A 13398-nucleotide genomic window follows, 5' to 3' on the forward strand; every position below is an offset into this window, starting at 1 on the left:
GTGGGATCCACTGTAAGCTTCATGTGCCTCTGCCCGCAAGTCGTTTATATCACATCCTTTTTCTAGAATTGGCCCCCACCTTCAGCTGTGATGCAACTAACTCTTCCCCTCTCGGCTGCCATTGGCACACAACTCGGTCTGCACGCTTTACGTGATGGCGGCTTTCCCACCTGAACTTGGTGCCTGATGGCCTGTCAGATCACTTTAGAGAACATAAAGGACAGATTATTTGGAGAAGAACATTAAAAAGGGTGTCAAGGGATGGTGTTTTTGACATACGTTGAAGGGTGGGGTAAGGAAGATGGCTTCTTTCTGTCCGTGTAATGATGTATATTCTACATCACATTTAAATTACCCCATGTTGACGCTAATACATACAATATGGTAAATAACTATCACTGTACTATGCAAAGTTATCCCCTGGAAGGCATTCCCACAACAATATTTTTCGCAAATGGAGATTTATAAGGAAGTATAAATTTTATTTCGACACAGATTCATGGAAGAGTGGAAGAACAGGCTTGCAAAGGGTCAACAAACCAGAAGTGGGCCAAAGGGGGAAACAGGAGCACAAAAATGTATGGATGCAGTGCAGGTGTCTCGGTTGTTGTAGTGAAGCTCAGCTGTATAAACAGGAGAGACCATGAAATGGTGATGGACAGCAAACATTTTGAAGGCCTGGAGGGAAGAACATGGGATAACATAGTTGGGAAGATGATCCATCTGTGAAAGAAGAGGGGGATGAATGAATGGAGGAGTGTTGAGTTCAGACTTGGAGAGGAAAGCGATGTCGGTGGTTTTGTAAGAACGTGCATGACATGGTTGGGGCAAGGGCTGGGCAGTAAGGAGTAGAACCCCAATATACTCGGAGTAGTGACATGGCGCTTCTTGGAAATTTCTGGTCACGTGGGTCATGGGTACCATTTTGTATCTTTTTGTCATTCATTGAATGAGCACACGATAGCTCATCATTCTTTTTAAAATGACAGGATGCTGTGGCATTGGTCTCCACTTTTACTGAAAAGAACAACATGCTTAAGTTAGCCTTCCTACTTGATAACAACTGCTGTGCTGCTCCACTGATTGACAATTCATCAAGCGCTTGTACCTTTTCATAATAGAATCATTTTGTATTAATTTAATTTCTACTAAAAGTATATTAAAATCTCAAACATGTAGTCAATAAAATGTAGTTATTGTGATGTAATAAAGTTTGAATGTAAAATATATGTGATGTTGCACGCATGTCTCGCCTCATGCATATTCATGCTGTGCACATGTGTCACGTAATCTCCGCTGCAAAAGTGGCGAGGGAGACTCTTACCTGATCTGGCGGGACGTGTGCATGTATCTGGGAAAGGCACGGTTTTTTACCGTCGTGGTTGGAGTGTTTTAAATAAAGAAAAAGTGTTAAACCTCTGCAAGTGTTGGTTGAACTTCCAGGAGCATTCTTATTCAAGAATTGAGACACGTAGGCTGTTCTAGGATAGCAGAAACCTGACTTCACACTCGTCTCGCCACAGGGAGGAAGAAGAGCCTGCGATGTTGAGCTCACTTCAAATGCGGTCTGTCTCTGGCTCCAGGGGTTCGTCAAGAGCTGCCATATCGAGCTCGCTTCATACATGGTCTGTCGCTGGTTCATCAAATCTTCTCGGTCTTCGCTCTTTTTGAAGGCCAAAGCAGAAGCAGCCGACGCCTCTGTCAGAGCTGGCATGGGATGCAAATCGGATGAAGCTGTGTTGCTACCTGAAGAACATCAACAGATGCAGCAACAATTGAAAACTACGCAGCATTAGATATATTTCAAACTGCTGAAGCGAGAGTAAGATGCTGCCGTGGCTCAGGTCCATTTGGAAGCGATGTCTGATGCTCTGTGTTGGGGCGGATTCGACAACATTTCGACATCTAGATTACCTCTACCTGCGGAGAAGGTGGGAATACTTTTGTCCAGGGATGATGCTATGTCTTCGCTGCCATCCATTCTATCTGAAGACGATACTGAAGTTATTCCACCAGATACCTGGGTAATACTGGTAAGACCCAGTGACGTCGCTCGAACAAGTGTTATTTCAGACAGACCCCCTTTCACCAGCTGTCAACGTTGCAGCACGAACATCCATGGAGAACTCATCGACATCAAACTTATACAACAGGGAAGTTCTCTCTGTTTAATATAATACGATGCCAGCTCCTGGTTTATTGTACGCAACTCACCAGACACCAACTAATGCCTTCCACATAACCTTCATGTAGTCATCCTTCTCCAGTGCTACTTGTCATGGCTGCACATCAACCCCCACTGTGTTAACATGCCCTGTTGTGAGCTCGTGGGTCATAAACCCAGCTCCGATTATGAACGCTCGGTATCCCACCGTGTATACTGACCTTACGTCGCCGTCCAGTGGGAATACAACCAACAACCAATTGGGTTATTTCTCACCAAATCCAATGTACACCTGGGCTGTACCTGCATATGTTGTGAGGACCCACAACACACATCCGGCAACGACATTACCAGTGTCTAGCCATTCACTGTTGAGTCGAGAAGTGGAGCCATCAATCATGCCAACAGTGATGCCTACCTTGCAGGACTGTGTAAACTATTTGTCTCGTCGAGACTTAGTTTCAAAAAGGATTTCTGTTTTTGACGATAAGCCTGAGAAATTCAGGACACGGTGTGCAGACATGATCGGAGGCCTTCCAGGACATGATCAGAGGAGTAATACCAGCATCCGATGAACAGCTTCACCTCATAGTTCAACATATGACTGATGGTTCAGAATCCAAAGCACTCATCGAGCGTCTTAACTGAGTTTACATTTCTAACCTTGATGTCGGTTTAGAGCAAGTCTGGAATTGCCATCAAGAAAGATTCGGCAGTATTGAAGCAGTTACACAATCATTGCGGAATGAGCTGGAACTTTTTCCTTAAATCTATCCTCATGACTGCAAAATTTTGAAGTTTCGTGATACCATCGAGGAAATAGAGGCCGCCAAAAATGATGGTTCCCATCCAGGACTTGAAGCTTTGGATATATCTCTGTTCCTAAAACCAATCATAGCGAAGCGACCACCTGACCTTGCAGAATGTAGATCATTGATGGAGGGAGGCCTTCAAGGACAAAGAAACCCTCAATGTTACCTTTCCGCCATTTTTGATGCTCGCATCCTTCATCCGGCGCAATGTAAAGAATCAAAATGGCCTCAATATGATGATTTCCTCGGAATATGATGACAGATCACGTTATTCAGCTGTGATGGTAATAGCTCCACTCACCACGAAGAGCAGAATGTCTGCCTTCACGAATGACACTCGTCCAAGGGTCAGAGTAAGCAAGCCTCAAGTCACAGGTGAATTGCTGCTACAGATTGTCGAGCAACCGCAGCAGTCGCGTCTTCTTCTGGAAATGATCACACTCATCCTCAAATGGAGTATCCGCACCAATTCTGCCCCATTCACAGGACCAGACACCCTCTTGCACATTGCAGAACATTCAAAGCAAAAACATTTCAATCCAGACTCATCCTTCTTAACCAATGGAAAATATGTACCAGATGTGCTCTGTCATCGACCATTCAGCCAAGGAGTTACATTGTTCGCACTGTCAATTAAAATTATTCTCACTGTCGAATATCTTCTGGTCATGATGGTGCAAAAACACCCCTGCACCCCCATCCACGGTGGCAAGTCAAGAAACGCAACCTTTGTGTCAGTGACAACATTCTGCTGAAGGCAGATGCGCACAGGAACAACTGGCCCTATGGACTGTGATTGAGACATTGCCCAGCACAGACAGTCGGGTTTAAAAGGTGCGAATCCACACCATGAAAGACAGCAAATTCCATATCTGTCTACCTGCGACCTGTAACTGAGGTCATACTGCTTATACCAGCGGTGGAAGAGTGAATTCCTTCATTGTGTTCTATTCATTGTGAATTTCATATTCTCATGTTATTTCCCCTATCCGTTAGCCATAGTCTGGTCCATGAATTTCGTGACAGTACATCATAAACAGTGTAGTCAGTTTATTTAATTTTCGATAATGTTCAATAACAATTTGATTGTTTCGAACCAAGGTGGCTACCCTGGTTCTCAAGTTCCAGTAATTCTATTTGCACAATCAATTGCTGTAATGGTTGATATAAAAACCAAGCGAGGAGTGTGATGTAACCGTGTTTGAATGTAAAATGTGTATTATGTTCCACGCATGTTTTGCCTCATGCGTATTTATGCTCCACCTATGTGTCGAGTCATCTCAGCTGCAAGCGGGCGAGAGGGATTATTCCCCGGTGTGGTTTTATGGACAAGGCATGGTTTTTACCGACGCACTTAAAGTATTTTCAATAAAGTAAAAGTGATTTAAACCTCTGCAAGTGATGGTTCAACTGCCTGGAGCATTCTTATTGGAGCCAGTCTACTAGTCAGCCGTCTTTGATCAGATCGCAAAATAAAGTGAGGTGCACGTGTATGCCATCATATGCTGTGCTTGTGCCACGTTTGAACAAAATCGGACCATGCATCTCTGAGAAATAGTTGGGTACACATTTGAGTAACAAAATGGCCACCAGTCGGCCATTTTGGAGATGGAGATGGGGATGCACTGGGCATCTGCCTTGGGGATGGCCAGACGGAGACCCCTGGAGTACCGGCGGAAAGCGGACACAGCGACATGCTGTTCCGGCGCATGCTTCCATACCTGACCTTACCTGAATGAAGCCAAATAGAAACTTGTAGGTGGGTGCTAGCCACATTCTCCTTGAATGCTTCACTTGTGGGTGGCAGTGAACAAAGCTTTGGTATACCAGCCTTGCTTCTGCCAACTTTGAATGACCATGCTTTCTGTCGGGCCTCTGTGAATGATGTGTAGTTGACTTGCCCATAACAGGCTAACATGAATTTATGAGCTTGATCTGAGAAAGATACATCTCCATCGATCATAAAAAAGAGATCAAGTTTGTATTTTCCAATCCACATAATTTTGAGTCCAACACCTTTACCAATGCGGAAGTATGAAGCAACTGTGATGCACCCGGTAAGATCATGAGCAGCAAGCAGATCTGGAAGGATCACCTGGTGATTCTCTACTGTAGCATTGATGTCCAAAACACCTTGACCTTGTATTGGTGAAACCATGAGAACATTGCAGGACATTTGACATTGGTTTCAGTAATGCAACAGAAGGATGAATATGTCAATGTTATCTGCAGAAAAGTTTGCTCCTACATGCCCCGATTCTGCAGTAGTATATCGCACATGGGCTCCAGATCACTGCCTGCTACTGCACCATTGGCTATTATATACCCTCCATCGCATCTTTGGCTGGTTTGTTGATCAGGTTACCACTGTGAGGCACACTGGTGATATACAAAAATCCAAAGCTATTTTTGCGTGAATTTAAGCGTGAATTATTTAAGAATTATTAATTTATTTAAGCGTGAATATTTTCCCGCCTGCAGAAGCTGTCAGTCGCCGACAGACCGCCGATGAGTGAGGAAGTGTAAGTGAGCGCCGTCGGATTTTCGTTTTTGACAAAATGACGGAAAAACTTGAACAACGCTACTGCATTAAATTTTATGTAAAGCTTGACGATTCCCAAGTGGAAACAATCCGCAGGATTCAACAGGCCTTCGTGAACGCAGCAATGGGCACCACACAGATAAAAGAGTGGTACAACCGCTTCAAAGATGGTCGCACATCAATGGAAAGTGAAGCACGTTCTGGTAGGCCCTCAACATCCTGAAATGAGATCGTCATTGACCAAGTGAAGACCCTGCTGATGCAGGATCGTCGAATCACGATCAGAGAACTTGCAGACGAGGCGGGCGTCGGCATTGGATCCGTTGATTCCATTGTGACTGAGGATTTGGGCTTAAGGAGAATCTCAGCGAAGTTCGTGCCAAAGCTGCTAACGATCGAGCAGAAGCAACTCCGTTTGGAGATCGCACAGGACATGCTGGAGACTGTGAACAGCGATCCCAACTTCTTCAACACAGTGATCACTGGCGATGAGACCACAGTGATTCGTCATTTTGTCAAAAACGAAAATCCGACGGCGCTCACTTACACTTCCTCACTCATCGGCGGTCTGTTGGCGACTGACAGCTTCTGCAGGCGGGAAAATATTCACGCATACGGATTAGGATCGCCAACATACGTGCACCAAACCACTCCTCCCTAGCTTCATTTGTTTACGCACGAAAAATTAAGGTTGGATACTTTTTGAACACACCTCGTGTGTGTGTATATATATATATATATATATATATATATATATATATATATATATGGTGTCCCAAAAAAATATACAACTTTTCATCTGCAAAGAGGATAGTCATAACATATATTTTTTAAAACGATATATGGCTGGATAGAAAGGTGAAAGGTTGAAGTTTATTGTACCAATGTCAAAATTGTCACCAAAATTTAAATTTTGGTATAGAATCATCGTTTTCTTTTAGACCACATGTTCGACGTTGGCTCCACGTTGTCCGATCACTGCCTGCAAACGCGTTGTCATGTTCTCCATCACTTTGGGAAACGTTTCCTGAGGAATGTTCTGGATTTCTCGGTGGATGTTTTCCTTCAGCTGATCAAGAGTCTGAGGCCTAGGGTTTCCATAGATCCTGTCCTTGAGATACCCCCCACAAGTAGAAGTCTGGAGGAGTAAGGTCAGGAGAATACGGTGGCCACTCAACGTCTTCGTAGAGGGAGATAAAGCGGCCCTCAAAATGTTGGTTGAGAAAACGCCTTGTTTCCCTGGCTGTATGGGGCGGTGCCACATCCTGCTGGAACCACTGGGTTCTTATCTGGATCAGGTTGTTTCTCCTTCGGGCCTGAGTACGTAGCTCAGGCAGATAGAATTCCTGAATCATTTCGCGATAGATCCTCTGCTTTACCGTGCAGGTGCGTCCCTGGTCACCTTCAAAGAAGTATGGACCAATTATCCCATACCAACCAACCGCCACCCACATGGTGACTTTGAGAACAGATCGAGGCACCAGTTCAGTTGATGCATTACTAGGACTTTCAGTTCCCCAGTACCGAAAGTTTTGCTTGTTTACCTCCCCGGACAAGTGAGCATGGCATTCGTCCATCATGGACATCCTGTCACCCCGCCTCCCCCCTACGATTATGTGATGGCTTCAGATCACTCCCCTGCAGTCTTCCACTTGCATCAGATGTCAAGGGAGAAGTGGCCCCGTTTACGGTTAAACAGTGAAGCCTGTGGCCTGCCTGTCGAGCCCTGATGAATGGGTTAATGTGGTTATCTCGGGCCATTGGTTATTGTCCCCTCGTGAGGGGGTTGGGGGGGGTGTAGACTCTACTGTGCTCCATTAACTGTTGTTTATTATTTATCATTATGATTATTTTATTGAGAACACACATTGTGTGCACACGAGCAGTGCGTGACACTTTTCCTTCCGTCTCTGAGGATCGCTTTGAACGAAGGGGTAAAAAACGCGGGAAAACCCCTGCGTCGCGGGGCGTGGCCTCACATGGGCGGAGCTCCAGAATTCGACCACTCGGGAATGCGGGGCGTGGCCTCACGTGGGCAGAGCTCCAGAACTCGACCACTCGGGAATGTGGGGCGTGGCCTCACGTGGGCGGAGCTCCAGAACTCTCCACGAGACTCCACATCGGAACACAAAAGGTGAAGTTCGTGATAAATCATTTCCCCAAAACGGTAATTAATTAGCGTGGGAAGCCATACACGACCTCTTTATGGACGGACCGTCGAAATCGGTGAGTTTTGAACTTCGGCGAATCTGCTTTCGGGTAAACCAGGATTATTGTTTTCAGACAGGTGTTTGTGTTACACGAGGCTCAGTTTGTGAGGACGACCGAACACGTGCTGAATGAAGATCATGAACAGAGACCCCACGAGATCGTCGGACTCCAATGTGGGGTCTGATGGAGGGAACAGAGCGGGTCCGGGAGGGAATGTTGGGATCTGCGGGTTCAGGATCCTGGACGTTCAGAACCTTCATGATGGAGGGGACGGGACGGACCTGGAACCCGGTGAAGGACCAGGTACGTGGTGGTTTTGTAACGTGCGTCATGCTCATGATGTGTTTTCATGTTTGAAAGTTAAAGCACCGCGAATGGTGAAGAGGTTCAGAACCGATCACGTGTTTATCATTAATAATAAATATTTAATTAACTTCATGTTCTTTCCTTCTCCGTTTGTTCGCATTTCATTGTTAATTGACTTTGTACAAGAGAGCTGGAGGTGGTTTATACAGACCCGGAATTGTCGCTAATGGCTGGAATCCGGTGAAGATGTATCACGTGATGTTATATATTGATACGTGAGGTCGTGTTGTGATCTTGTACAAGGAAAGTGTTACTTGGTGTTATATGGACACGTTTGGGGTCGGTTGGCTCATATTGGCACTTTCGAACCTCTCTAAATCATCACCCTCCCCCTCATCTCGTTTGTCTGTGTCCTTCCATCCCCACCCCTTCTCCTTGTCCCCAACTTCAGCATCATTCCTCCACAGGTACCCCCACCCCCCCCATAGCTACATCCCAAAATCCTCCTACCGGCGTCTCCCCCGCCCGTCCCCGACCCGGTGTCTCCCCGCCCGTCCCCGACCCGGCGTCTCCCCCACCCGTCCCCGACCCGGCGTCTCCCCCACCCGTCCCCGACCCCGCGTCTCCCCCACCCGTCCCCGACCCCGCGTCTCCCCCACCCGTCCCCGACCCCGCGTCTCCCCACCCGTCCCCGACCCCGCGTCTCCCCACCCGTCCCCGACCCCGCGTCTCCCCCACCCGTCCCCGACCCCGCGTCTCCCCCACCCGTCCCCGACCCCGCGTCTCCCCCACCCGTCCCCGACCCTGCGTCTCCCCCACCCGTCCCCGACCCGGCGTCTCCCCCACCCGTCCCCGACCCTGCGTCTCCCCCACCCGTCCCCGACCCTGCGTCTCCCCCACCCGTCCCCGACCCTGCGTCTCCCCCACCCGTCCCCGAACCGGCGTCTCCCCCACCCGTCCCCGAACCGGCGTCTGTTCTGAGCGAGCGGTTCGTGATGACCACGATCCTGACCGCATGAAGTTCCAAGGTGCGGAGGGAGATGGAGAATGTTCTGAAATGTTACAAGGTCTATGAACAGAAAATGAAGGCTGCCACTCAATTCTCCATTGAGAAGTTCTATTTAAAAATCCCATGTGAATCAGCCTCCATTTCATCTGCTGAGCCTTCAACCTCAACTGGACGGCTTTCCCCACCTGAATAAGCCTTCCACAAGCAATATGTACTCTATCCAACCCCAATCATGACAACACTTATTTTAAAAGTAATTAATTTTAATGTTTTTATTTGTTGTATACTGCTTTTTTGCCCCTCCTCACTCCCCCCCCTGTTTCTCTGTTTCTATCTCTCTCATCTCCTCCTCCTCCTCCTCCTCCTCCTCCTCCTCCTCCTCCTCCTCCTCCTCCTCCTCCTCCTCCTCCTCCTCCTCCCCCCTCTCAGTATTCCCATCAGCGAAGTGATGGGTGGTATGAGCTAGTAACATATTGTTAAGGCTTCGGACAATGGCGTCAATCACTGTCTGTAACCAGTTTGGGTGTTCGTACCCTACTCTCGACAGCCAAAATGTTACAGATTCGGCGCCACCCGAACCAACGCCGGCTGGTTCGGCACAGGCCTCAGGTCACGCGTCTCAAATCGCGATATCAACGTACCGCTGGAACTTACCAGCTGGGGAAATAGACCCCGGGTTCCAGACTGGTTTTGTCAGATACCGAGCGAATTCTGCCAGTCTGTAACCGTTTTGGTTTTTATATCCAAATCGAGCGGATCGTTCCTCGGCGCGGCACGAATTAATTCAAAGCGGCAACTTCATACAAATCAGCCAGACTTATTGTGGACATCGGGGAACACGACACAAGCAAAGCATTCACGACAATGTTATAATTAATCTATAACCCGTTCTTAACTAGGGAGCGACGTGTTTCGAAGGGGACACTAACGAGATAAACCTTAAACGAGATGCAGACCAGACACGGACAGCATGCAGACAAGACACAGAGTACTTAGTGATGTTTCATGGACAAGAAGAAAGTGTCAAAGGCACGAATGTGGCTCGTGACAAGCCGATGTCCACGGATTCAAGCGCCCAAGCTCAAACACGCTGTGTGGCAAAATGGTGCTCGTCCTCCTTTTGTCGCACCGCCCACGCATGCACAAGACCGTCAGATCGATGGTGGGTTTCAGCTGGTTTCTCCCAAGGTCCAGTATACAAGTCCAGGCCTGGCCTGTTCACCAGACAAGGCCAAATCGAGGTGTTGGGCTCCACAGGCTGGGTCCATGGGATTCCAAGACGTTGTCGACCCGTGAGGTGAGTACGGACAGTCAGAAGCTCCGTCACTGGACTCCGGATCAACCTGTGCTCCTCACGAAAGCCGATCGCGCCCCACCTCGGCGCTCAGGTTCAGCTTCTCTCCCGGCAGATTCACCCTGCCTTTCCTTTGCTCGCTCACCTCGAAGCCCACTGCAGTTTTACTTCTTCAGTTTCACTTCTCCTTTTCTGCCCTCGCTCGCCTCAAAGCCGACTGCTGACTCACACACAGCCAGCCCTATTCAGCCGATCGCGCCACACCGGCGCTCAGTTTTACCACCGTCTTCCCGGCGCTCCTGCAGTCTTTTCCTTCACTTGCTCGCCTCAATAACCGACTGGTTCCTCCCTTCAGTTTCACTTCCTTCTCTAGGCCACTCCCCCTCAGAACGCTGGGCGGGGACTATTGTCCAGAGAGAGGAAGGAAGAAGAAGAACGTCTCGGTCCACCACCAATGTACAAACAATGAACAGCCTCTTACACCTCCCGACACACATGTCGCGTCCATTTACCGAACAACCTGGCTAACGTGTGCATTTAATGGGGGTTCTAGGCTAATCCTATATTTAATAACACACTGAAGGCCATTTCCGCAACAATATATATATATATATATATATATATATATATATATATATATATATATATATATATATATATATATATATATATATATATTTGTTGTTGTTCGTCTTTCGGCTGCTCCCGTTAGGGGTCGCCACAGCAGATCATCTGTTATGATCCGCATACTGATTTTGGCACAGGTTTTATGCCGGATGCCCTTCCTGACGCAACCCTGGTCGCCTCTTACGACACAGAGATAAGGATTGGGTTTCGCCTTGATTCTGGGCTGCCCTACACCCTCTCATAGCACGGCCCAGCGCAGAGCTCCCGTCCTCAAGCGATCCTCCAACCCAAGCCTCTGAGTTGCTGGATTACAGGCGCACGCCACTACGCCAGGTATATATACACACACACACACACACACACACACACACACACACACACACACACACACACACACACACACACACACACACACGAAAAGCACGGTGGGTTGGCGAAGCATTCCATTAGTCCGTGAGGACTATATGCCCATTAATCACGTCCTGTTTTAATGTCAATTCTCCAAGACCGTGAATACCCAAGAGGTCCCCAAATACCCCTTAGACCTTTACATCATTTAGACCCCTTCAGACAGATTTGACAGCCTCGAGTCCCTCAACCCTTGAGCATTTCGATCACTTGGACCTTTTTGTAATAAAAAATAAATATAATATTACAAATAAATTTGTATAAAATAAATGTTTGTATTATGATTGGTGTAAATCATGACGTCAATCTCTGCAACCATGTGTGGAGAGGCGAGCGTGCCGAGACGATCCATGCTACGCTACTAATTGTTTGGAAACTGCAACTATATCCTGATGTAGTTGTGTTACTTTTATGCTTCACATTGTAACACACATTTGAAACCATTTTATCCATTTGATAGTTTTTATGGTGGATTATGATGGGGTGTTTTCACATTTGTGTATTATCAGCCGCCCGTCGGGCCACACTTTAGGCCATCAGGAGCCGCCAGTGGATCGCTGGCCGTGCAATGAAGAACAGGGAGCCTCTGGGTTGAAAGCACAGCACTGATTTGATTGTATTTCAGTTTTCTGAGTTGGTGAAATTGGTGTGATTCTTTTATTTAATTTACTTTGGATCTTCAGGTTCACAGTGATCTTGATGCTGTCGATGAAGTGATTAATCCGTGGTCGGTCTCTCCCCCCCCCCCCCCAGTGAAAGTTGAGGAATGAGTATTTTCTGATGTATTTTGTTGTTTAAAACAGGTTTTATTTCTCTGCAGGTTCTATAGTGGTGGTGAAGGTGGAACCTGATCCTACAGACATTTCTTCCTCACAAGGTGAGAGTCCTTAGTATAATTGATGGACCGATGTTTGTTTGTTTGTTTGTTTGTGTGTTTATCGTGCTACTCCTCCCACAGTTCTGGGCCGACTACATCCAGACCTACTACATAGAATCAGCATGACCCCAATTAGTGTATAGGGGTGTTTTTTATCTTCGCCGGTGGTCTTGGGGGTAGGGGATGCAAATTCTCTATGTAAATGTGTATCGTCTAGTGCCCCCTCCAGGTGGGGGTCCCACCATTTACAGTACAGTGTTCCTGTCCCCACGTTTTCCAGTGCAGTGAGGTATTTTGAATTGTAAGCAGTCGATGTGTTTTTGTTTCATGTACGTAACCCAGGTTTTTTTTTGGGGGGGGGGGGGGGTTCGGAGCGATTGTGGCAGCTATCAGTTGCTTATACACTGTGCAAATAAAGTTGCATCTCAGAAGAACATGCTGCATGCTTGGAACAAGATCGCCCATCGGGCGGGTACTCTGCTAGTTTAAAATAATTGTGCAAGTTGATCATAATGAACCTGGGTGATCGGATTTATGTGTTGAGTTTGGTTTAAGACTTGGTTTATATTGTTACCCTCGCCAAAGGAGAGGGTATTGCATTTGGGTCCGTTTTTGTTTGTTTGTCCGCACATAATTTGTGTTTTTCTCCGTAAACTGCTTTGCGGATTGAGACAACATTTTCATCATCAGAGCGACTACTCAAGTGGAATGTTTCATTGATAATTATGATGTCCTAGGTCACATGGTGTGGCAGCCATGTTGGAAAAACAGGAAAAAATTGGACCTCTGTATCTCTGAAACCACACCAAGGAAAAAATTGAAACTTGGCACACGGCAAGTAGTACTCATGGGGAATGTTTCATTTATTTTTTTTCATGACCTTATAGGTACCTTTGTTATGATGTCATAATTGAATATGTAGAACGCTACATCTGATCAGCATGAAAAATTTGGGGCCATCGAGGGACAAAATGGTCCAGAGAAAAAAATTGATGACATAATCGGTCATGTGATTCGGCAGGCACTTAAAAAAAAAAAAAAAAAAATTTTTAACCTTCAAATACAGTAGACTAGGCGTAAGTCGGCAGCGTGTAACTCGTCACTTCGCCTAAGTCGGCAGCGTCAAAAAGTCCCGAATTTATCTAATG

At 46.9% G+C, this 13398-nt stretch overlaps 1 protein-coding gene across 14 annotated transcripts in view; it reads left to right on the top strand.

Annotated features, from left to right (window-relative positions):
• LOC147009966 (uncharacterized) overlaps window positions 1-13398 on the top strand; it is a 104683-nt gene that overhangs the window by 22905 nt on the left and 68380 nt on the right. For 11 of the 14 annotated variants that reach the window (XM_085863271.1, XM_085863275.1, XM_085863260.1 and 8 more), the window contains one exon: window positions 12194-12250. In XM_085863271.1, the coding sequence (XP_085719397.1) occupies window positions 12194-12250 (57 nt within the window). Of the gene's footprint in view, window positions 1-7461; window positions 7653-7697; window positions 8033-12193; window positions 12251-13398 lie in introns of those variants that run through there. The other 3 variants (XM_085863268.1, XM_085863270.1, XM_085863269.1) reach the window with 3 other exon arrangements.

Source organism: Eptatretus burgeri, chromosome 17, assembly GCF_056783735.1.
Source record: "Eptatretus burgeri isolate ZD-2024b chromosome 17, Ebu_testis_v1, whole genome shotgun sequence".
Lineage (NCBI taxonomy): Eukaryota > Metazoa > Chordata > Myxini > Myxiniformes > Myxinidae > Eptatretus > Eptatretus burgeri.